The sequence below is a fragment of the Typopeltis vanoorti genome, chromosome 3 (genome assembly GCF_054136105.1).
Source record: "Typopeltis vanoorti isolate ZY-2024b chromosome 3, IOZ_Tvanoo_1.0, whole genome shotgun sequence".
Classification (NCBI taxonomy): domain Eukaryota; kingdom Metazoa; phylum Arthropoda; class Arachnida; order Uropygi; family Thelyphonidae; genus Typopeltis; species Typopeltis vanoorti.
In genome coordinates, this window is record NC_143551.1 from 173724051 (window position 1) to 173749463 (window position 25413).

At 38.5% G+C, this 25413-nt stretch overlaps 1 protein-coding gene across 5 annotated transcripts in view; it reads left to right on the forward strand.

Annotated features, from left to right (window-relative positions):
- The window catches only part of LOC150108743 (twitchin-like), a 2666638-nt gene that overhangs the window by 2566443 nt on the left and 74782 nt on the right, over positions 1 to 25413 (forward strand). For all 5 annotated transcript variants that reach the window (XM_090390962.1, XM_090390961.1, XM_090390964.1 and 2 more), the window contains 2 exons: positions 3567 to 4001; positions 20656 to 20798. In XM_090390962.1, coding sequence (XP_090247088.1) covers positions 3567 to 4001; positions 20656 to 20798 — 578 coding nt within the window. The remainder of the gene's footprint in view (positions 1 to 3566; positions 4002 to 20655; positions 20799 to 25413) is intronic.

Sequence of the window (25413 nt, forward strand, 5' to 3'; positions counted from 1 at the left end):
TTTGCCGGCCTGGTTGGATGAGTGGTTAGCATATCCACTCTCCAGCCAAAACGCTGTGGGTTTGAATCCTGCCATGGACATGGATGCTTGTGATTGTCAGTGAAAATAGTGGTGGTGGTGTAGATGATGCAGTTCGCTGCAGTTGGTGGATTGAGTAGTGGAGATGAAGAGTTGTAGAGTAGGTGCCCTCCCTCGATGAGTCTTTGGACTCCTTGGAGGTGTAACGTAATAATAATAATAATAATAATTAAGAGTAAGACAACAATAAGACTAATTATAGAAGGCTCATGAGATTATTTTACATAACAAATGTACTGCTAGTATGCTTTGAGTTCAGATACCATTGTTTTAAGTTAATAGGTAAGACAACTCTATGATATCCTTCACCTGATTGGGTCAACCCAGTTATGAAACCCATATATAGATAGCCCATAGGTGCCTCAGTAGCACAATTGGAAGAACAGTGGTACATTGCACCCTTCAATTGGAAAAGACCTGGGTTCGATTCTCATCGGGATGAGGGGAATCCTTATATGGGCTTTTTCAATGGAAGGTGAGTAAACCAATCTTATACAGATGTAGCAGGACTTTTTTTTTTCTCCCAGAAACTCAGGTTTTTCATCCCTTGTACAGACAAATTGGCCTTCGGGAAACATAATTTACAAACAAAAAATACTGTTATTGGTAATGATGAATGTAGTAGTGTTGTAGTAGGAGAATTAAGTAGTAGTAGTAGAGTGGATGAGATGTATTTAGTAAAGTAGAGTAGAGTGCCTTCCTGCGTTGAGTCCTTAGACTCCTTGGAGGTTCACATAATAATAATATAGCTTTGTTAATTAAAAATTTTTATCTTTAATTTAGACATAGGCCACCTAGTATTATCTAACTGATTAGAAGTTTTATTTTTTTATCAAAACCATGAATTCCTAATTCATGACATTGTGTGTGTGTGTGTGTGTGTGTGTGTGTGTGTGTGTGTGTGTGTGTGTGTGTGTGTGTACAGTAAAACTCCATTTTTACGTTCCCGCAATTTACGTTTTCCTGCCGTTTATGTCATTAACAACTTGATGTGGACGTTATTTCCCGTGATTTGCGTTTTTTTCTCGGGTGGCAATACTGATTTTTGAATCGATTGTTGCGGAAATCTGCACATTTCTGTTCCCAGATAGCGTTACTTACTTTCGGCTGTAGTTTCGTTTCTGCAATCACGGTGATCTGCACACTTGCCGTAGTAATGTAGTAATGAGTGATACCGTGATTTTTCAATCACAGTACGAATTGATATTGCAGAATTTCTGCTACGTAATTTAGCGTGTGAAAGTTGCGGTGGTGGATTATCCATGCTAGTAACATGGAGAAAAAAGACAGAAAATGTATTTCAGTAGAAGAAAAGATGGCAATTCTGCGATGTGTAGATTGGCATTCCGGAACATGTGTGCATTAGCAAAAGATCTTGGACTCTACTATCATGTTCAAAGTGGACAGTTAAAACTTGACCTGTTTTTTAACATAGTTAAAAAACAGGTCAAGCACTGAACTCAATGCAAAAGCAATCTGGCACAATGTTAAAAAAAAAAAAAAAAAAAAAAAAAAAAACGAAAAGCAAAAACAATCAACAAATGAAGATTATTTTAAATAGATAAATGGAAGTAATTGTAAATTCATTTATTTTCAGTTATTAAATTTTGAAATCTGATATGTAGACTCGCATACTAGCAGTAAGTCATCTTTTACTTATTTAAACGTTTTTTTACATTTCCTGCTATTTACACTTTTTTCCATTAGTCCCCTGAAAAGTGTAAAAAAGGTGTTTTATTGTATATATATATATATATATATACACACACACACACACATACTAGGGGGCTCTGCTGCCCCCCCCCGGCACCTCCAGATTTAGAGAAAGATGTTGGAAGTTTATTTTCCATTGGTTAGACTATAATAAATTTAGTTTAATCCTTTATCCAAGTCCAAATAAACTTCCAACATCTTTCTCTAAATCCAAAGTAATATAATAATAAAGTGATACACTGGTTGGCAACTCGTATAGGTAAATATGGCCCCTCTATTGCCTCTGACTTAGTATCACCACTCTGGGTCTGCCTCCCACTGACAAGACCTCAATAAAGGTCGAAACTGGTCTGTGTGGTGGCCCTTCCCTTAATGCATAACAGTAAGGACCATGGACATGGATACATGTCCGCAAGGAGATGTGTTTTGCATTATGGGAGATACTGAGAGAAGGAGTGATGAGATCTTGGTCCACCTTTGTTCTGAGTTGCCAGGGGATGTACAACCTTACCTCAGTCCTGAAGATATTTTTAGGCACAAACTTTGTTTGCTTGCACTTGGATAAAGGATTAAACTAAATTTATTATAGTCTAACCGAGTGCAAAATAAACTTCCAACTGAATAATTCAAGACAAGCAAAAGTTTTGTTTAATCCTTACACACCCACTAAGCATTTACGAAAGGTGAGTCTGTTAAAGAATGTATTTTGTTTAGCACATATCCCCACTTTGTGGAAAAAAGAATAGCCTTTGGTTTTCATTTTAGAAATTATGGACTTTAAACCGTGTTATAAATAACTCTTTTAATATTCCAACGTTTCAATTTTCATATTAAGATCCTCATCTGGAGCATATACAAATATACAAGACAAGCTAGGTTGCATTACATACAGTAAGCTAAAGAAACAATGAATTGAGCACGAGTTATTCTACTCTCATGACCTCTAGTGGGAAAAAAAAATTATCTTTCGCTTATATTTTTTATCTTATCTTATATTTATCATTAGCCTACTGTATATAATGTAACCTAGCTTGTCCTGTATGTTTGTATATGCTCCAGATGATGATCTTAATATGAAGATCGAAACGTTGGGATATTAAAAGAGTTATTTATAACACAGTTGTAAAGTCCATAATTTCTAAAATGAATGCTGATCACCATGTAACACTAAAAGAAAAGAATAGCCTTTGGCTAGATGATGATATAAAGGAGCCGAGGCATTTTCTTCTACTATCCATCTATCATTTCTCTCATCTGATACTATCAGACTCTTGAATCTCTATACCACTCTAGGCCTATGATGATAGGCCTAGAGTGGTATAGGAAGTCTTTCATTTATCCACTAGCAGTTATTCCATAAGGAATCTGTTTTTACAATAAGTACAAAAGATTGACAAAAGTCTGGTACACAACTCTCACCTCTGTCTCCATATGATAAATAGCTTATTCTCTAGATCATTTCACTTTCAGATTTTTCTGAATGTATATTTTATATAATTCCATCTTGAGCTGACAAAACTGTGACATAAAAGTATTTAATTTAGTAATGAAATTATTTATTTTCATTTCTGTTCCATGTCTTTGTTTTATTTTTATTCCTTTGTACTGTTATTGTCTGATGCACTACAAAGTGCATCAGACAGGTGTATAACCTATCTGTTATTCATGTCCATCTCTTCCAGTTGTATACCACCTTGTCATGTTATTACCTATATTATTTAGATAATATAAATGAAAAGCAGGAAAAGCTAAACAGAAATTTTTACTCTTTGCAGATCGTCGAGGACCTCCACCAGGAAAATCTCCTATTGTTATAACTCCATCTGCTACACCACCTCCTAGTTATTCTGCTATGAGGGCTTCATATTCTCCAATGAGAGATGTCTACAGGCAAGACTACTCATCACTTGCAAGTGATTATTCTCATAAATATTCCTCTGAACATACATATTCAAGCACCTCTGCATCCAGCAGAACTGCTTCACATTCCTTCTCAAAGACAACTAGTGACTATCTTTCCAGTTCATATTCATCTACTAGTGCATCAAGATTAACACCATCAAGGTATACTCCATCTAGAGCATCCCCAATGAGGCATTCACCTACAGTGTCCTCAGCATCTACAAAACGGGTACAAAAACCATATGGAAAGAAGGACCATGGATCTTCTAGTCCAACACGTTCAAGAGCATCAACAAAAGAATTGCACTGTAAGTGATTTTCAGACTAAGTTTTTTTAATATTTTACTTCAATCAGATAGTATAATTTGTTTATTTTTATCTATGCAATTCAACACCTATATAATAAATTGTGATAATTTTTAGAAGTTAATTTCATTTGATCTACCTGATTTGCTGAGTGGTAGCATCTCTACTCTCCAGCCAACAAGCTATGAAATCTAATCCCACTGTGGCATGGAATGTGAAAGTGACTGGGTGATAAATGATTTTATCGGTGTTTTATCAGTTTACTTTTGACAAAAAACTTGCACACATTCATCAGCTAAGACAAATTAGCATAAAGCATTCTCCATACCCTGTCTTCTAAAGAATTAAGTGATGGTTGGTGTTCCTTTCCTTGATTTGTCCATAATAACCTCAAAGGCTCACTTTAGTGAGTATGGGCATGGCAAACCCGAGATACCAGATGCTGGACCATGCCTTACTTCATGTAATATATATCTGTTATATTATTCTGTAGACTGGTCCCTCCTCTTCTTTTTTTGCTTCTTTCTCCTCTCCTTGCTCCTTCCCCCTGATGCTATTAGAGTATTCAAGAGCTAGGGGTGAGTCTTTCCTATCTTGCTAAGTCATTTCATCTTATGCAGCCACCGAAGGAGGCAAGCTAGCCTCAATAGGTGCCAGTCCCAAGCCCGGATAAATGCGAGGGTTGATGTCAGGAAGGGCATCAGGTCGGAAAACTTCAATGCAAGCTCAAACTATGATATGAGTCAAAGAGAATATGATATAAGGGCTAGGGCATACCCCTTAAGTGACGCGCAGCCACATCGCCCTACAGCTGCAAGAAGTGGACGAGGGCTACTGCATCAAGGGCGGGTGCGGTTAAAGAAGCGAACCCAGCAGGTGGAGTGGATGTTGCGAGTGGGAACACTGAATGCTGGAAGCATGACTGGAAGGGGAAGAGAGGTAGCAGACATGATGAGGAAGAGGAAGTTGGACATTTTATGTGTGCAGGAGACAAGGGGGAAAGGGGAAAAGGCAAAGGAACTGGGAGATGGATATAAATTGTTCTACTCTGGAGTGAATAACGAGGGAAGAAATGGTGTAGGAATTGTGGTGTGGCAGAATGAAGGGTGAAGTACTGGACGTGGGTACAAGGAATGACAGGATCATGCGAATGAAATTGGGTCTTGGAGAAGAGCGGGTGGTTGTATTATGTGTATATGCCCCGCAAGTTGGTTGTACAGCAGAGGAGAAAGATGAGTTCTGGAATGTGTTAGATGAAGAAATGAGGGAACTGGAAGAAAATGAGATGGTGATTGTCAGAGGAAACTTGAACGGACACATAGGGAGACAGAATAGAGACTGTGGAAGGGTGCATGGTGACCACGGAGTGGGAATGATGAACCAGGAAGGAGAGAGGGTTGTGGACTTTGCAGTAGCATTTGATCTGGCAATTGTGAACTCGTTTTTCTACAAGAGGGAAGAATATTTGATAACATTTAGGAGTGGTAACAACAGTTTGCAAATTGGCTACATTTTGACTAGAAGAAAACATCTTAAGGTTGTGACAAATTGTAAAGTAATTCCAACAGATCAAGTAGTACAGCAATACCAACTGCTGTGCACAGACTTTAAAATAAGATCGAAGATAAGAGCCTCTGGATGCCATGGGATGAAGACAATTAAGTGGTTTCGCTTAAAAGAGGACAGTGTGAGGAATCATTTTAGGGAGAGGGTGTTAGAGAGCATTTTGGATGGACTGGAAAGTGTACAAGATTGGTGGAAACATAATTCAAAAGTAATCCTGAGCTGTGCAATCGAGGTGCTTGGTGAGACATCTGGAAAGATTAGAGAGCAGAAGGAGGGTTGGTGGTGGAATAATGATGTACAAGTGGCAGTGACAGCTAAGAGGAAGGCAAAGCAGAAGTGGGATAAGTCAAGAGCGGAAGAGGACAGAGAGGTGTACAGAGAGAGAAAGCAAGAACCCAAGAGAGTTGTGGCACAGGCGAAGGCCGTGGCATATCAAGATCTGTATGATCAATTAGAAACAAAGGAAGGACAGAGAAAAATTTACCAAGTAGCGAAATGTAGAAATAAAGCAGCAAAGGACATCTTACATGTGAGGCAGATCAAAGATGCTGAAGGAAGAGTATTATGGAGGGATGTGGACATAAGAAACAGATGGAAAATATACTTTGAGGGAATTTTGAATGAGGAAAATGCATAGAACTTATGCATTTTCCTCATAGAAGAGATGGGCAGTCTTATGAGGGGATGGTGCAGAACATCAGTAGAGTGGAAGTGACGGAGGCCATGAAGAGGATGAGGAATGGAAAATCAGTGGGCCCCGACAGAATTCCAGTGGAGGCATGGAATGCACTGGGGGAAGAGGGAATTGACCTGCTGTGGGACCTGTTCATGAAAGTTTGCCAACAGGAAAATATACCCGAGAAATGGAGGGAGAGTACTCTCGTTCCCATCTACAAGGGTAAAGGGGATGCACAAGACTGTAAAAATTACAGAGGAATAAAGTTGATGTCCCACACAATGAAAATCCTAGAAAGGGTTCTTGATGGTAGATTGAGGAAGGAGGTGGAGATTGCAAAGGAACAATTTGGCTTCATGCCTGGTAGATCAACAACAGATGCTATCATTGGGTTACGGCAGATGATGGAAAAGTATCGAGAGAAACAAAGGGAGCTACATCTGTGCATTTATTGGTCTGGAGAAAGCATACAATAGAGTGCCAAGGCAAGAAGTCTGGAGGTGTCTGAGGGATAAGAAGGTGCCGGAAAAATATGTCAGGTTGTTGTGGGAAATGTACAGAAATGTGAAGACAAGTGTTCAGACCTCTCTGGGACAGACAGAAAGTTTTCAAGTAACAGTTGGCTTGCATCAAGGGTCAGCAGTATTAAGTCCGTTTCTGTTTAATATTGTGATGGAGGTGGTAACAGAGGAGGTGAGAGAAGATGTGCCTTAGACAATGTTGTATGCAGATGACATCTTGCTATGTGCAGATTCAAGAGAAGAAGCAGAAACTAAACTGGAAAGATGGAGAAAAGTACTGGAAGAGAGAGATATGAGACTGAGCAGAAGTAAGACAGAGTATATGTGTTGCACAGTGGGCGGCACCAAGGAGACAGATCTGGAGCTGGAAGGAAATGTCATTGGGAAGGTGAGAGACTTTAGATACTCATGTTCAACAGTGGAAGAAGATGGGGGAGCTGAGAAGGAAGTGGGATGCAGGATACAAGCGGGTTGGAGGAACTGGAGGGAGATGGCTGGAGTGTTATGCGATAAGAGGGTGCCGATCAATCTGAAAGGCAAAATTTATAGGACAGTAATGAGGCCAGCTATGACATATGCTATAGAAACTGTGGCCCTGAGGAAAAATAACATCAGCAGGATGGAAGTATCAGAGATGAGAATGCTTAGGTGGATGTGCGATGTGACTAGAAAGGATCGTCTGAGAAATGACTATGTCAGGGGAACAGTGAAAGTTACAAACTTAGGAGCGAAAATACAGAAGGTAAGGTTGAGATGGTTTTGTCATGTGATGAGGAGGGAGGACGAATATGTGGGAAGAAGGGTCATGCAGATGGATGTGCAAGGAAGGCAGAAGCGTGGATGGCCAAAGAAGAGATGGAGGGAGCTGGTAGAAGAGGACTTGAAGATGAAGAACTTGGATGTGGTGACAGCCCAAGACAGGATGGTGTGAAGGAGACTCATTATCAACAGTGACCCCACTTAGTGGGAGAAGCTGCAGAAGAAGAAGAAGAATTCACTCAATACTTGATTACAAATCATTATTATTATTATTATTATTATTAATATTACTCCGAGACCTCATGGAGTCAAAAACTCATCTGGGAAGTCCTTTTATCACACACACACACACACAGCTCATCATACTGTGTCTTAAACACACTCAAACTCCTTACAGACACCACACTCTTAGGGAAGGCATTCCAATCATTCACAACTCTACACGAAAAAAACCTGCCCCTAACTCCCCTACTCACACCCTCTTTATGCAGTTTCCAGGGATGACCTCTATTTCTCCCCTGATCTCCCACTATTCTCTGTAAAACTTCTCCAGCATTGATCCTATAACAACCCCTTACCAACTTGTAGGTCTCTATCATATCTCCCCTCTTCCTCCTGTCGACCAGACTCTGCAAATTACATCTTCTCAATCTTTCCTCATTCTCGACATTCCAGAGATCAGAAACTACCTTAGTCCATCGCCTTTGAATATTTTCCAACATCTCTTCATCCTTCTGAAAACCAGGTGACCAAATCTGGGCACAATTGTCCATGTGTGGCTTAATCAAAGCCTTATAAAACAGAACAAGAATCTTCCAACTTCTACACGTCAGTGTCCTCCGCATTATTCCCAGAAGCCTTTGTGTTATCTTCACAATTTTGGCTATGTGTCCCCTAAATTTCTGATCTTTATCCACTATTACCCCAGATCTCTTATTTCTTCCACCTCCAACAATATATCCTCACCAAGCATAAATTCTGCATCCCATCTTTATTTTCCAAATTTTAAAACCTTACATTTTGCAACTTTGAACTCACATCTCCATTTCCATGCCCAATCACTCAATTTATTCAAGTCTTCTTGTAAGGCCACAACATCTTCACTACTCTTCATGGTTTGTCCCAACTTTGCATCATCTGCAAACAACTGAATATCTCCATCCAAATATTCACGTATATCATTAGTATACAAGTTAAACAGTAATGGCCCCAATACAGACTCCTTAGGCACTCCACTAGTGACTTTTCTTTTCCTGGATATCGCACCCCCATACACAACTTGTTGATACCTATTAGATAGCCAGTCTCCAATCCGATGCACTAATCTAATATCCACTCCCATCTGCTATAGTTTGACTATCAATTTATCATGAGGTACTCTATCAAAAGCCTTTGCGAAATCTAAGTATATTACTGTGTATCCTTCTCCTCTGTCCAAGGAAGTAGTCACTTTATTGTAATAACTAAGTAGATTGCTAAAACATGACCTCCCTTTAGCAAATCCATGCTGTTCATCAAACATAATACCATTGTTGTCAACCCAACTCTGGATTCTAGTTCTCACAAGCTTCTCCAACAACTTAACTACAACACCTGACACACAGATAGGCCTATAGTTTGATGCTTGAGTTCTATCACCTCCTTTATGAAGTGGAACAATCTTGCCCTCCTTCTACTCTTTATGAACTTGACCCAGTGCACGACTCGTATTCAAAAAATATGTCAAGGCCGACATCAACTCCCTGGCACATTCCTTCAGAATACGTGGCAATATATTATCAAGTCCCACAATATCAACTATCATAAGTCTATACTTCTACAAGGGAGATAACCCCCTCAGTTTTTGGATTCAATCTGCCATCAGATGAATAGCATCAGTGAATGCCATGATTCATTAATTAATAACTATAGTTCACTTCATGCATGATGCATTTATAGCCTTTATGTCAAAGCAGATGAACCTGCTGTCACTTCAATGAAAATAATTGTCACTTTAGTATTCTTTCAAAATAAAATCTTTGCCTAACCATCTCATGTGGGCTATCATTTTTTTCTGTATGTTATGAAGTTCTTAAACATGACATATACCATTGACTACCTTTTGCTCCGTTACTTGTGAAAAAGATTATACAGTTGGGCATTACTACCCATGGATGATGATAATAATCATCATCCATGGGTAATAGATGTTCTCCACCATGCTAACTCTCACTTCATCAGCCAAGGAAGCATTGGTCTACCTGAAACTGTTTAGTGTATGCAGAGCAGAGTAGTCTGATTTTGTACCAGTGATTTGAGAATTGGGTCCTCTGTTGGATCTGTTACTGGTGTTCCTAACCACATTTTCCTTAGTCTATGCAATAACTATACTACTCAGCTGCCTACTAAACAACTTGCTCTTTAATGTATAAAAGAAAATAGTTACCAGAAATATATGATTTGTATAGACTCATTGAGTTCTTTACAGGCGATATGTACTCTTGTGTACAACCACATTCCAGTACTCTATTATGCTCTACAATTATTCCATCAATTGAAGCCAATTAATCTAATGTTCATTTTTGCTGGATTTACAAATGGTAATTCTACTACAAATGCAGTGGCAACTTTAACTTTTTTTACATACTGTTTTTCAACTAATCAATAAGAAATAAATTGCTGAGCAATACATTGTACAAATCACCTTACATTGTTATCTGCTGATGGCACGTGACCCACCAATATGCAAGCACCTTGAGTGCCTCCACTTTACTGATCTAGCTGAGCCGTATATGCTCAGGCAGATCATATATCAAACTCAAACAAATGCACAATGATTTTAACTTTTTTACAAAGAATTTATTTGTTACAGTTACATCTGAAAATTTTTTATATACTTGTATATAAATAAGTATTTAATTATTTATTATCATGGCACAATATGATCTTAGTTATACTTGTACCAATAAGTTCCAAACTTACCTATCTATCTCTCAATTTTTCCCCTCCCAACTTCCACTCATTTTATAATCCTCTCTACCATAATCAAGTAAAATCTCCTTACAAACTTAATTGTCTCTATCATGTTATTTCTTTTCTAAACATTCACTAAACTCTACAGTCATTCTGAATCGATCCCCATAACCAATATTCCAAAATCCTGATATTGCTTTAGTTACTCATCTTCGACTTCTTCCAGAATTTTTACATCATCATGGAGATTAGATGACCAAATTCGAGCACAACAGTGTGTGGTCTGACTAATGCTCAATATAGTGGCACAACCACCTTTTTATCTCTGCTTGTTAGTGTGGTGGTATCATAGCAGCAAAATGTTGTTTTTCACACTTGCAATGTGTACTCTGAAATTCAGGTCATTGCAATCATCACCCCCAAGATCTCACATTTTGTCCTGAAGCACTGTTCCACTGACATGCTACATATCCATATCTTATGAATCAGCAATCCAAAGTGCAATGTGCTCATTAAAACCTAACCCTACTCATCTGTGCAAGATAAAAAAATCTATCAAAATCTTTCTAAAAAGAGTTGACATCAGCAACACTTTATCTCTCCTCTCTCTCTCTCTCTCTTTTATCTCACTCTTTCTAACTTTGTATCAATAGCAAACAGTGTGACAGTGTGAGGACATCTGTAAGAAAAGGGTATATGTGGAACTACAAGGGGGTGATTATGAAGAGCTCAGGAGACAGCTTGCAGGTGTAGCATGCAATGAAGAGTTAGCTGGAAAAGAGATCAATGCAGCTTGGTGGATTTTCAAAAACTATCTAGTATATGCAATGTCTAAATGGATTCCAAGGATGAGAAGCTTAAATAAGGTAGATATGAAATGGATGAATAAAGCGATTAAGCATGTGATATAGAGAAAAAAGAGCATTATGGAGGCAACATAAGAGAAGTGGAAATAACCAATTCCATGAGGATTACAAAGACTATGCAAGGTGGGCGACCTGGTTTGTGAGGGTAGCTAAAGTGAGGTATCAGCAGCAGTTAACTAATGAAGCCAAAAAGAATCCTAAGGAGTTCTTTCGATATGTTGCCAGCAAAAGAAAGAATGATTATGGAAGGATGACAATGATTGGAGAAAATGGTATAAAGACAGCTGTTGTGGAAGATATGGTGGAGATACTTAAAAAGCAGTTCATAAAGGTCTTTCAATCTTGTGAATGTGACTTTGTGGAGAGATTGAGAGCAGTTCATGATGGCAAAGAGAGACTGACTGTAAGTGAGCAAGAGGTATACGGGGAATTGAGCAAACTAGATGTAAATAAGGCTATGGGACTTGATAATATATCACCACGTATTCTGAAGGAATGTGCCAGGGAGTTGACACCTGCCTTGGCATATTTTTTTAATACGAGTCTCGTACTCGGTAAAGTACCTAGGGGAGTGGAAGGAGGGCAAGATTGTGCCACATCATAAAGGAGGTGATCGAACTCAAGCATCAAACTATAGGCCTATCTGTGTGTGAGGTGTTGTGGTTAAGTTGTTGGAGAAGCTTGTGAGAGCTAGGATCCAGAGTTGGGTTGACAACAATGGTATTATCTTTGATGGACAGCATGGATTTGCTAAAGGGAGGTCATGTTTTAGTAATCTACTTACTTATTACAATAAAGTGACTGCTTCCCTGGACAGAAGAGAAGGATACACAGTAATATACTTAGATTTCACAAAGGCTTTTGACAGAGTACCTCATGATAAGTTGATAGTCAAACTAGAGCAGATAGGGTTGGATATTAGATTGGTGCATTGGATTGGAGACTGGCTATCTGATAGGTATCAACAAGTTGTGTATGGGGGTGCAATATCCAGGAAAAGGAAAGTCACTAGTGGAATGCCTCAGGGATCTGTTTTAGGGCCATTACTATTTAACTTGTATATTAATGATATTGGTGAATATTTGGATGGAGATGTTTAGTTGTTTGCAGATGATACAAAGTTGGGACGAACCATGAAGAGTATAGAAGATGTTGTGGCCTTACAAGAAGACTTGAATAAATTGAGTGACTGGGCACAGGAATGTGAGTTCAATGTTGTAAAATGTAAGGTTTTAAAATTTGGAAAACAAAAATGGGATGCAGAATTTATGCTTGTTGAGGATATATTGTCGGAGGTTGAGGAAATAAGAGATCTGGGGGTGATAGTGGATAAAGATCTGAAATTTAGGGAACACATAGCCAATGGGAATTGACTATGTGTCCCCTAAATATACAGGAATGATGCAGATGGCACTGACTTGTAGAAGTAGGGAGATTCTTGTTCCATTTGTATAAGGCTTTAATTAGGCCACACATTGGACTATTGTGCCCAGATTTGGTCACCTATTTTCAGAAGGATGAAGAGATTTTGGAAAGGGTCCAGAAGTGACTGACTAAGGTAGTTTCTGACTTCTGGAATGCCAAGTATGAGGTAAAATTGAGAAGATGTAATTTGCAGAGTCTGGTGGACAGGAGGTGGAGGGGAGATATGATAGAGACCTACAATTTAGTAAGAGGTTGTTATAGGATGAATGCTGGATAGGTTCTACAGAAAATAGTGGGAGATCAGAGGAGAACCAGAGATCATCCCTGGAAAGTGTATAAAGAATGTGTGTAGGGGAGTGAGAAGCAGGTTTTTTAATTCAGAGTTGTGAATGATTGGAATGTCTTGCCTAAGAGTGTGGTGTCTGTAGAGAATTTGAGTGTGTTTAAAGCATGGTATGATGAGCTGTGTGTAATAAAAGGACCTCCTAGACGAGTCTGACTCCATGGGGTCTTGGGTGATAATAATGATAATATGAAGTTTGTCTACATGAATTAATATCATTAACAAATTGACAAGGGCCATTCCTGGAAGTTGCAAAAGGAAGCTGTGAGTAAGAAGGTGAGTAGTGGATTCTTTGCATGGAGGTCGAACCATTGAATGCATTGCCTGATAGAGTGGTGAGAGCAAGAACAGTCAATGAGTTCAAGGAGTGGTATGATAGACTTTGTGTTTCCTAGGAAGGACCTCCCACAATGAGTATTTTGACTCCATGGATGCATGAATAATAATAATAATAAAATAAGTTAAACAGCAGTATCCAATTACAGAATCATGCAGTACATCACTAAGTACCTTCCTGTTATGAGTCGCTGTACCATCATATATACAGCTTACCAGTATTGTCCAGTTGTCAGTCTATCTAACCAATCTTTCCAAGTTTGTATACCAACTTATTATGAGGCACCCTATCAAATGCCCTTGCAAAGTCCAAGAATATCACTGTATATGTCTCCCTTATTCAGCATGTTCATTACCTTATCATAAAATGCAAGTGGATTGCTAAAGCTAAACATACCGTTTACAAACCCGTGCTGGCCATCATAAAGAATCAAGGGTTAGTAGGGTTAGGTTTTAATGAGCACATTGCACTTTGGATTGCTAATGTAGCATGTCAGTAGAATAGTGCTTCAGAAAGTGGATGAAATGTGAGATCTTGGGATGATGGTCAGCAGTGACCTAAGTTCAGAGTACACATTGCAAATGTTGTGAAGAACAACATTTTGCTGCTATGATACTACCACATCCATCAATTCAATCTCATATTCTATTCCTAACCAATCCTGCCACTATCTTAACTACAGTTCTGATATATAGACTAGTCTATAATCAGAAACCTCTGTTCTAGAATGACTGTCTGTCTGTTGCCAAGATTTTGGAGAGTCTCATCCTCATAAATAGCAAGCAATAGTGTGTCTCTACCATTCTAATTAATTTTTTAAAATTTAATTTAATATAATGATATGTTACTTCATTATCTAATTAAATTTAATTTTCTTTCAAATCACTTAATTTTAAATTTGGGCATTAACTGTAATCGTGTTTTATTTTAACCATGTACAGTATTATGGCATCAGCATGTGGCTCAGCTCTCTAAATAGGATTAACATTCTTTGTTTTAGCTTCACCTTTTGATTATGCTAATGCACTGATGATAACCAGTTAGTTTCTCGTCAAAATATTTGCAGTAATAAGGTTATTATATTCTTGCGAATTTCTGTGTCTAATAAACTAATAAACATAATAAATACTTGTGCAATGTTACCATGCTGCCTTCTTTCCACTCCTTAAGAACTCCTCCTATTGCTGTCTAACAGATAAGCTTAGGTGTTGAAGATTACTCATAACTTATTTTTAATGGTATCAACAACACCAAATGATCTATTTTATAAAAAAAGATTTTATTATTATTATTATTATTATTATTATTAAATAAGACCTCATGGAGTCAAAGACTCATCTAGGAGGTCCTTTTATCTCACACACATCTCATCATACCGGGTCATAAACACATTCAAACATCCTGCAGACACCACACTCTCAGGCAAGGCATTCCAATCATTCACAACTCTGCACGAAAAACACCTGCCTCTCACTCCCCTACTCACACCCTCTTTATACAGTTTCCAGGGATGATCTCTGGTTCTCCCCTGATCTCCCACTATTCTCTGTAGAACTTCTCCATCATTGATCCTATAACAACCCCTTACCAACTTGTAGGTCTCTATCATATCTCCCCTCTTCCTTCTCTCCACTAGACTCTGCAAATTACATCTTTTCAATCTTTCCTCATACTCGACATTCCAAGGGTCAGAAACTACCTTAGTCAGTCGCCTTTGGACCCTTTCCAACATCTCTTCATCCTTCTGAAAACCAGGTGATCAAATCGGAGCACAATAGTCCAAGTGTGGCCTAATCAAAGCCTTATACAATGGAACAAGAATCTCCCTACTTCTACACGTCAGTGTCCTCCTCATCATTCCCAGAAGTCTTTGTGTTGTCTTCACAATTTTGGCGATGTGACCCCTAAATTTTAGATCCTTATCCACTATCACTCCCAGATCTCTTATTTCCTCTACTTCCAACAATATATTCTTACCAAGCATAAATTCTGCATCCCATCTTTGTTTTCCAAATTTTAAAACCTTACATTTTGCAACATTGAACTCACATCCCCATTTGCTTGCCCAATCACTCAATTTATTCAAGTCTTCTTGCAAGGCCACAACATCTTCACTACTCTTTATGGTTCGTCGCAACTTTGCATCATCTGCAAACAACTGAATATCTCCATCCAAATCTTCGCCAATATCATTAATATACAAGTTAAATAGTAATGGCCCTAAAACAGATCCCTGAGGCACTCCACTAGTGACTTTCCTTTTCCTGGATATTGCACCCCCATACACAACTTGTTGATACCTATCAGATAGCCAGTCTCCAATCCAACGAACTAATCTAATATCCAACCCCATCTGCTCTAGTTTGACTGTCAACTTATCATGAGGCACTCTATCAAAAGCTTTTGCGAAATCCAAGTATATTACTGTGTATCCTTCTCCTCTGTCCAAGGAAGCAGTCACTTTATTGTAATAAGTAAGTAGATTACTAAAACACGACCTCCCTTTAGCAAATCCATGCTGTCCATCAAAGATTATACCATTGTTGTCAACCCAACTCTGGATCCTAGTTCTCACAAGCTTCTCCAACAACTTAACCACAACACCTGACACACAGATAGGCCTATAGTTTGATGCTTGAGTTCGATCACCTCCTTTATGAAGTGGCACAATCTTGCCCTCCTTCCACTCTTTAGGGACTTGACCAAGTGCAAGAATCATATTAAAAAAATATGTCAAGGTAGGTGTCAACTCTCTGGCACATTCCTTCAGAATAAGCGGTGATATATTATCAAGTCCCACAGCCTTATTTACATCTAGTTTACTCAACTCTCCAAACACCTCTTGCTCACTTACAGTCAGTCTCTCCTCCCCATCATCAACTGCTCTTAATCTCTCCATGAAGTCACATTGACAAGATTGAAAGATCTTTATGAACTGCTCATTAAGTATCTCCACCACACATTCTGCAACAGCTGTCTTTATACCATTTCCTCCAATCAATGTCATCCTTCCATAATCATTCTTTCTTTTGCTGGCTACATATCGAAAGAACTCCCTAGGATTCTTTTTAGCTTCATTAGCTAACTGCTGTTCATACCTCTCTTTAGCTACTCTCACCAACCAAGTCACCCTCCTTGCCTGGTCTTTATAGACCTCATGAAATTGGTTACTTCCACTTCTCTTATGCTGCCTCCACAATGCCCTTTTTCTCTGTATTGCATGCTTAATCTCTTTATTCATCCATCTCACACCTACCTTATTTAACCTTCTCACCCGTGGTATACATTTAGACATTGCATCCACTAAATATTTTTTGAAAATCCCCCAAGCTGCATTGATCTCTTTTCCAGCTAATTCCTTATTCCATGCTACACCTGCAAGCTGTCTCCTTAACTCTTCATAATCACCCCCCTTGTAGTTCCATATATACCCTTTTTTTCACAGGGGTCCTTACACTGCTGGCAACCACCCAAGTAATCACCTCATGGTCACTTTCACCAATTGGTGGATGATTTGATACCTCATTGATAATTACATCCTCCGATGAGATGACCAAATCCAAGACCCTTAATCCTCTTGTGCCCTCCGTTACATACTGTCTGAGGTAGTTATCCCTCAAAAACTCAAGAAACTCATTTTCTTTAATACCAGTTGCTATCTCTTCATTCCAGTCTATATTGCCATAATTAAAATCACCCATAATGATCACCCTTTTCTTATTTGCTTGGCTTATTTGACTATACATTTCACTATCACCACCATCCACATTACCAGGTCTATAACAACATCCCACCAAGTATTTGATTCTATTCACCTCTATCTCACACCATACTGCCTCAAAACCACTGGCCCCATTTCCCTCTTGCATCTCTACCTTGTATGGACATAACTCTTTCTCTATCGTCAATAGCACTCCCCCTCCCTTTTTACCCCTTCTATCCTCACGAAACACATCATACCTTTCCATCTCTATTCCTGTCAGGATGTCATCCTCATCTAACCATGTCTCACTTATTCCGACAATCTCTGGGTGCACAGACGCAATTAGTGCAACCATTTCATCCGCCTTGTTTCTTATACTTCTAGCATTGGTATACAAACACAACAACTCATATCTGGATCTACAGCTAGTTCCACTGATACCACTCACTCGATGTGATCTCTCCATGCTGGACTGGGGCCATTTCCCTTTCTGCTTCTTCATTTTAGAACCCTTTGCAATTCCATCTGTTTCCTTTTGATCCCTGATCATCCCATTACTTTCCTGCCTACACATGCTCTCACCTCCTCTTGGAGCATCCACCTTTCTCACGCTGTGTATCCCTGTCCACCCTGAGCCTCCCCGTTTCCCTGCTCCTCTTGCACACCCATTCTCTCATTTTCTATACTCATACCACTCACTTCCCCATTCATTTCCACTCCTTCAATCTCTCCTGTCTTACTCTCCTGCTCTTCCACATCACTCCCCTCTCGATCTGATTCATTCTCTCTATTCACTTCTCCACTTTCCAGCAGCAGTCTCTCCAAGCGACTCATACCATAACCACTCAAATGCAGTCCATCGCTCCCATACATCTCACTTCATCCCTCAAACTCATTCCACACATTAACAAACTGTACTCCCATCTCCTCACACATTTCAGCCAGAATATCAGATGTTTATTCACTTGCTCATATTTTGCTGAATTTCAAATCATCATCTTCAGAGCACAACACATCATGTATATGCGACAGAGAGTAAGTGAAACAATACAAATTGTAATGGACAAAAGATTTCAAGTTCTAATTTGCTGCCCTCTAATGTAAATATATATATTTCAGCTATGTGGGAGTTGCTCTTAAGATAACAGTCTCCCCAATTTTTGGCAAAATAATACAGCCATATTTTATATCTTTCCTCATGCCATGATATGTATCTAAGCTGCACAAAATCCCTCATCAAAATTTTCTACTTTATATTTCTGTATGATTCCCCCCCCTTTTTTTTTTTCACTGAAACATGCAGTTCTTTGGCCACCACCTTGCATACCAAACTGTGCACTGAATCCAGGGCCCCCACATTCTGAAGCAGGCCCCCAGGCCAGGATTTTTGGTAGGCCCCTACATGTCACTCAGGTTAAGGACAATGCATTGCTCTATAGGGTTTAGGATTAATTAGTTTAAATGATAACACAAAAGCTTAGCCAAATCATTTTCGATGCACAAAACTGCTAGGGGATTAAGTCGTTCTTGGCTAATATACTTAAGAAATTCCCATTATGAACATCTCCAATCTTCGTGTTCTCTCCTTGAAATGCTAAACCTCTGGATTATAAAAATAATGATACATCTACAATCCAGAAGTGCTCTCCACTTATTTGTTTCATATTGAATTTGTATGTGTAAGTCTTTATCGATTCCATGTCCTTTCAATGACTGCAAAAGGGATTTCGAAGCAGATATTGTTTTCTATGTTCAGCACTATATTTTCGTGAAGAGGCAACATACCACACAACTTTTTCCAATGCTTATTTCTAGGCAAAAATCCTTCTCAGGCTAAACTGCTTAAGTTTTTGTTATTAGAGTCGCAAAAAATACGACATGGTAGATAATAAGGATTTCTTCCGATACACCCCATGTTAACCATTCTCTTGGAAATGTTCTCTTGTTCTTTCATCTTTTGTTTTCATATAGAGCAAAAAATCTTGAAATTTTATACCATTAAGATCTCTTGCCAATTCCTTATAAATCTTTTGGAATGCTTGAAAGCTGATAATTTGTACTATCTCTTGCCACATGTTGTTTGAGATTACTCTAAGCCAAATACTAGGGTCATCATATTTTATATCAGATTTTTCAACAGGGCCTGCAACTGAAGCATCAACTGTATCATATTCTTCCATAGTTACTCCTCCTGCAGGTTTTTCACTTGCAGCCTTTTCTTCCGTTGCAAGAGGTTCACATGTAACAGGCGCTTGACTTTTGAATGCTTTATGAGTTTTGATTTGACACTGATGATATTCTGTTTGGTTTTCAACCTCACAAACATTATCACCACCTTCACTATGATCAGTACTGGGAACTATGTCCTTTTCATTTTCAGATTTTAAAAATTTGGTTGTGAATTGACGACCTCGTGATGCTTTCGATTCTCTCTCTCTCGGATTTAAGTTTCCTCTTCTGAGCTCCTGGACTTATGTTTTTACTTTGAAACAGACATTGGGATTTTATTTATTTTAACTAGTACATAAGTTTGTTTCATACAAAAAAATCATAACTAAAAAAGCTTTATATTTTCTTTTACTTACTAACTAGCAAAATTTTAATTCAAATAAAACAAATTCTTGTCAAATAAAGAATTTTGTAGAAAATTTTCAGTTTCTTGAGATCAACTTAGCTAACTAAAACTATCAAATAAAGCTTTCTCTTTCATGAATAAAATCAAATTCTCTCAGCATCTATAGCATATGCACCGGTAGGTTAGTTGTAACATCAGGGTAGCATCGGCATTGAAACGACGGCGTGCATAGAAAGCGAGATGGGCAAACAAAAACGAAAACTAAAGTAAATCCTTTCAAATGGCTGAAAAGATGGATAATGGGTTGTAAATGATTGCAAAATCTAATAGTCCCTCTCAGCACATATTCGTTCTTATTTTATAAAGTTTCTTTTTGTCTTTTGTTAGTCTCACTTAACTGGTTGACCCAACAAGACGGAGCCCCCTAATTCCAGCCTCCAGGCTAGAGACCTGTCAGCCCTACCCTTGTGGGGGCCATGACCGAATCTAACCCACCACCAGCAGCAAAGACAATTAATTAATTCATTCATTCTGAGATGCCATCACCAATCCATCACTTATATATCTGTCTCATTTCTTCTGACATACTACTCGAATTAATGTTTGCTAAGCAACTCAAAAAATGTATTTATCATTTGCCATATACTTATATCTCATTTTTCCAGTCTATTTACTATAATGAAAATATCCAGTGATCACCATCAGACCTACTAATCTTCTTTATCTATCTAGAAGCCAACCAAATGCTGTATGATAGGTTTTTTTTTTCCTTTTCTTTCTTTCCTGAAAATGCTGTACTATACCTTCCATATTTTATTCCTGTTAGTTTTCATTCTCCTTTGTCTACCTCATTGGCCCTTATAGGCTACTTCACTATTTTAGTGCAAGTTTGTATCCAAATTACTATTTCAGATGCTTTTCTTATTTTTACAGTGCCAGATGCATCTCAAATGATAGCTCCTACATTCACTGAAAAGCTTCAAGATATGAAGATTAAAGATGGAGACCCTCTCATCCTTAAATGTGTCATTTCTGGTGAACCTGAATCCCAAGTTGAGTGGTTCAAGAATGGAAAGGTAGGAAAATCAGACATTGGTCATATAATGGCATGGAAGATATTTCTGCAATTAAATGCTGAAACATTTCTGATTTTAGGAATTATGAAACTTTTTTATTAGAATTATTTAAAGAATTTCAACATTTTGGAAACTTTATCCTTAGTAGAACTGAACATTGATGTCACTAGATCTCAGAAAACAATATAATTTCTTGGATCTGTTTAGCCTATATATAAATTCTGCATTTGCTCCAGCTCATGCTTTATCCTGTGTATCATTCCATGTAACCATGTAACATGAGTGAGAGGGAGAGAGAAAGAGAGAGTAAAAATGATGATCAAAAGAATAGCAGTATGATGGATGTAAAGAATTTAGAGTTGACAGTAATTAGGAAGATAGCAGGCAACTCTAAATTCTTTACATCCATCATACTGCTATTCTTTTGATCATCATTTTTACTCTCTCTTTCTCTCTCCCTCTCCCTCTCAGTCATGTCACTTTTAACATAGCTACTTTCAAATTAATGTTTGAAATGGTTTCAAACAAAAGTCCATTCGTTTTAGGTAATGCATGCATCTTACAAACATAGCACTGAACAAAGTCCCTCTGATTGAATCCTCTTGGAGCCTCCTTTATGCGATGGAACTATTTTCCTCTCTTTCCACCTCCTTGGTACTAATCCAGAGCCAAGACTTAGATTTAAAAAATATGGTCAAAAGCACTGCCAATTCCCTGGCACCTTCTTGTAAAACTCGAAATCGTATACCTTCTAATCCAATAGCTATATTCATATCAAGGTTTTAGTAGCAAGGCTTATATGTTGGTCATACATAACTGGTAATTAGCTTATGGAATTAAAAATGCATATAAAGGATATTAATTAAAGGCAACTTTAATGAATAACTTCAATATTTCGGCAACGTCACGTTGCTATCTTCAGGAACATAAAAATATGGTATGTGCACTCAAGCACTAACAAAAGCAAATGAGGAAGAAGGCAAGAAACTAATATTGTTCCTAAAGTCCTAATGGTGCCCTCTGGCAGGCTAATTGGGTTGTGTTGGCTGTTAGTCTGAAGTTCTTTTAATGTAAGTCTCCCAAATTTGGGGTAGTTTCATGCACCCAAATTTGTTGAGGTTGCGAACGTGTTTTTTAGAGCTGCTGATGATTCCTTGAATAATCTTTCATACTTAAACTTGCTGCGGTGTATTATTTTAGTTTTCTTCCAACAAATTCTATGGTGGGTATCTAAGGCACGGTCTGCCAGCCCAGAGTGGCTGTACTGGTGAAAACAAAACCTTACAGGTGCTAGAGGAAGAGTTTTCAGATATGCTCGTCCATGATCTTTGGACGATTCTTTATGACGTCTCATGTGCTTCGGCAAGAAAAGAATTCGAAAAAATACGTAGTCGGCACTTGAAAAAATACGAGAACCTGATAAAGAATTCTACTTCCTTACCACAGCCACCACTCAACACTGTAGTCAACCTCTCGTCCATAGTTTTAAAACCTGACACACTCACCGCACTTTCTTATGGCCACAATTTCACTCTAGCTCCTAAAAGAATACCTTCCGAGGAAATCATGATCCAAATAGAATGTGGGTTTGCAACCTTCCTAACCATATCGCCAACGTCAGCCTGGATGTAGCCGGTGTTCTCACCAAAGCAAAACCTCCAAAAACCAACTTATCCAAAGACGAATAAGCAGCTCTACTAGAAATGAAGAAAAACAAAAAAAATAATAATCAACAAAGCGGATAAGGGAAACACCACTGTGGTGCTCAATCAAAAGGACTACAAAGGTAAGCTTAATGCTTTAGTACTAGACCGTACTACCTACTACTTCCCTATTGAATATAATCCTACCAGCTCTCAGATTAGAACTCTCCACAGACTCCTTAAGAAAGTCACTAACAAACCCTATTCACTAATGTCCCACTCAAAGAAACCCTAGAGCTCATCCAAGCCAAGTTTCCTCCCGATATCTCAGCCCTATTTCAGTTCACAATGAACTCAGGCTATTTCATTTGGCAAGGAAAATTCTACAAACAGATAGAGGGGGGAAACCCTACCCTTGGCCAATTTCTTTATGGGAACCTTTGAAGAGAAAGCCTTAAACTCTGCCCCACAAAAACCCACTATTTGGCTTCGATACGTGGATGATGTGTTCGCTATTTGGCCACATAGCTCAGATACACTCCACTCCTTCCTAACACACTGGTGTTGGTTGTTCACCTTAGAAAAAGAGGAAAACAACACCCTCCCCTTCCTAGACACTTTAATCACTCGCCAGCTTGATGGATCTTTGGTTTTCTCTGTTTACAGAAAACCCACCCATACAGGCAGATACATTCACCAGCAATTCCCCCCCCCCTCACAACAATACGGGGTTATAAAAAAACACTATATAACAGAGCAAAATTAATCTGCTCAGATGAAGATGCCCTAACCACTGAACTAAACCATATCCTCAACACTTTCTTAGCCAATGGCTATAACCCCCAAAAAATACTAAAACCAGTAAACCACAACCCCCCCTCCACAATAAAGATTACACCAAATATATCACCATCCCCTACATCCAGGGAGCCTCTGAGAAAATAACCAATATCCTCAAAAAATATGACCTGACCTCCTTTTATAGACCATATAAAAAGTTGGCATCCCTTATCTGCTCTACTAAAGACCAACCACTTCCCCTAGACCTACCTGGTGTATACCAGGTCCTTTGAAGTTGCAATTTGTCCTACTCTGGCCAAACAGGCAGGACAGCAAATATCAGGATTTCAGACACAAAGACTACATTTGGTTTCACCAGTACAGCCACTCTTGGCTTGCAGACCATCCTTATATAACCACCATAGAATTCGTTGGAAGAAAACTAAAATAGTACACCACAGCAAGTTTAAGTATGAAAGATTATTCAAGGAATTATCAGCAGCTCTAAAAAACGTTCCAAACCTCAACAAATTTGGGTGCATGAAACTACCCCAAATTTGGAAGACTTACATTATGAGAACTTCAGCCCAACGGCCAAGACAACCCAATTAGCCCATCAGAGGGCACCATTAGGACTTTAGGAACAATATTAGTTTCTTGCCTTCTTCCTCATTTGCTTTTGTTAGTGCCTGCGTGCACATACCATATTTTTATGTTCCTGAAGATGGCAACGTAACGTTGCCGAAATATTGAAGTTATTCATTAAAGTTGCCTTTAATTAATATCCTTTATATGCGTTGTTAATTCCATAAGCTAATTACCAGTTATATCAAGGTTTTGTAATATGCTTTGCACCTCCAGTTCATTTCAGTTTCCATATAAACCTTGCCTCTCTCTCTCTCTCTCTCTTGTTACTGCAATGTCTCCACCTGGATGATATACTCTTGCATGGCAATTCTATCATTAGAGGTGTAATTAGCGAGAGAGTGATAAAATCATGTTTCTGGGGTGCAGAAATTAATGATGTTAGTGAGGCTATTAGAGTGCTAAAGGATAAAGCAAAAGAATTTATTATTTTGGCTGGAATGAATGATTTGAAAATAGAAAAGTATGGTATGAGGAGGAACAAGATAGCGAGTCTGTTGCCAGGGTATGACAGAGTTGAGCTGAGAAGTAGTGCCATAATAGTGAATGATTCAATGCATATAAAGGATATTAATTAAAGGCAACTTTAATTTATTCTCCTACACTAGACTGCATATCTAGTGTAGGAGAATAAATCAAGTAGGAGTTAAATGGATGAATACCATCATTAAGCTGGAGCTACAAAAAAAAAAAAATTGTGGAGGGAATTCCAGGAGAAAGGTGACCAGCACACACATGAGCAGCAAAATACAGGCTAGAAAAATAATGAGCATGGTAAGAAAGGCAAAAGCAGAGTATGAAAAGAAATTAGCAGTGCAGGCAAAGAAAACCCCAAAGAGTTCTTATGGTATGTTGCAAGTAAAAGGAAGAATGTTTATGGCAGAATGATTTTAATGAATGCTGATGGTAGGGAGGTAACTCAATCAGGTGGAATAGTAGAATTACTAAGTGAACACTTCAAAAGAGTATATCATCCAGGTGGAGATATTGCAGTACCAAGAGAGCCAAAGGTGTATGTGGAAACCAAGGTAAATGAACTGGAGGTGCAAAGCATGTTACAGAACCTTGATGTGAATATAGTTATGGGATGAGATGGTTTAACAGCTCGAGTTTTATGAGAAGGTGCCACGAAATTGGCAGTGCCTTTGACTACATTTAAAATCTAAAATTTAAAATGAAATCTTGGTTCTGGGTTAGTACCAAGGGGATGGAAAGAGGAGAAAATAGTTCCATTGAATAAAGGAGGCTCCAAGATTGATATAGCGAATTACCAATTGATCAGCATATCTGGAGTTGTAGTCAAGGTACTGGAGAAGTTGGTGAAGAGCAAAATACAGAAATCTACAGAAATTGGATACTATATGGGAGGCAACATGGTTTTGTGAAAGGTATGTTGTACTTCAGTAACTTGCTCACAGTTTATAATACAGTGACAGCTGAGTTGAATAAAGTTAATGGGCTTACAGCATAGGTTCCCAAAGTGAGCAGTACTGCCCCCCCCCCAGTGGGTGCTGAAGCCTTCTTGAGGGGTTATAGTGGGATCGGAA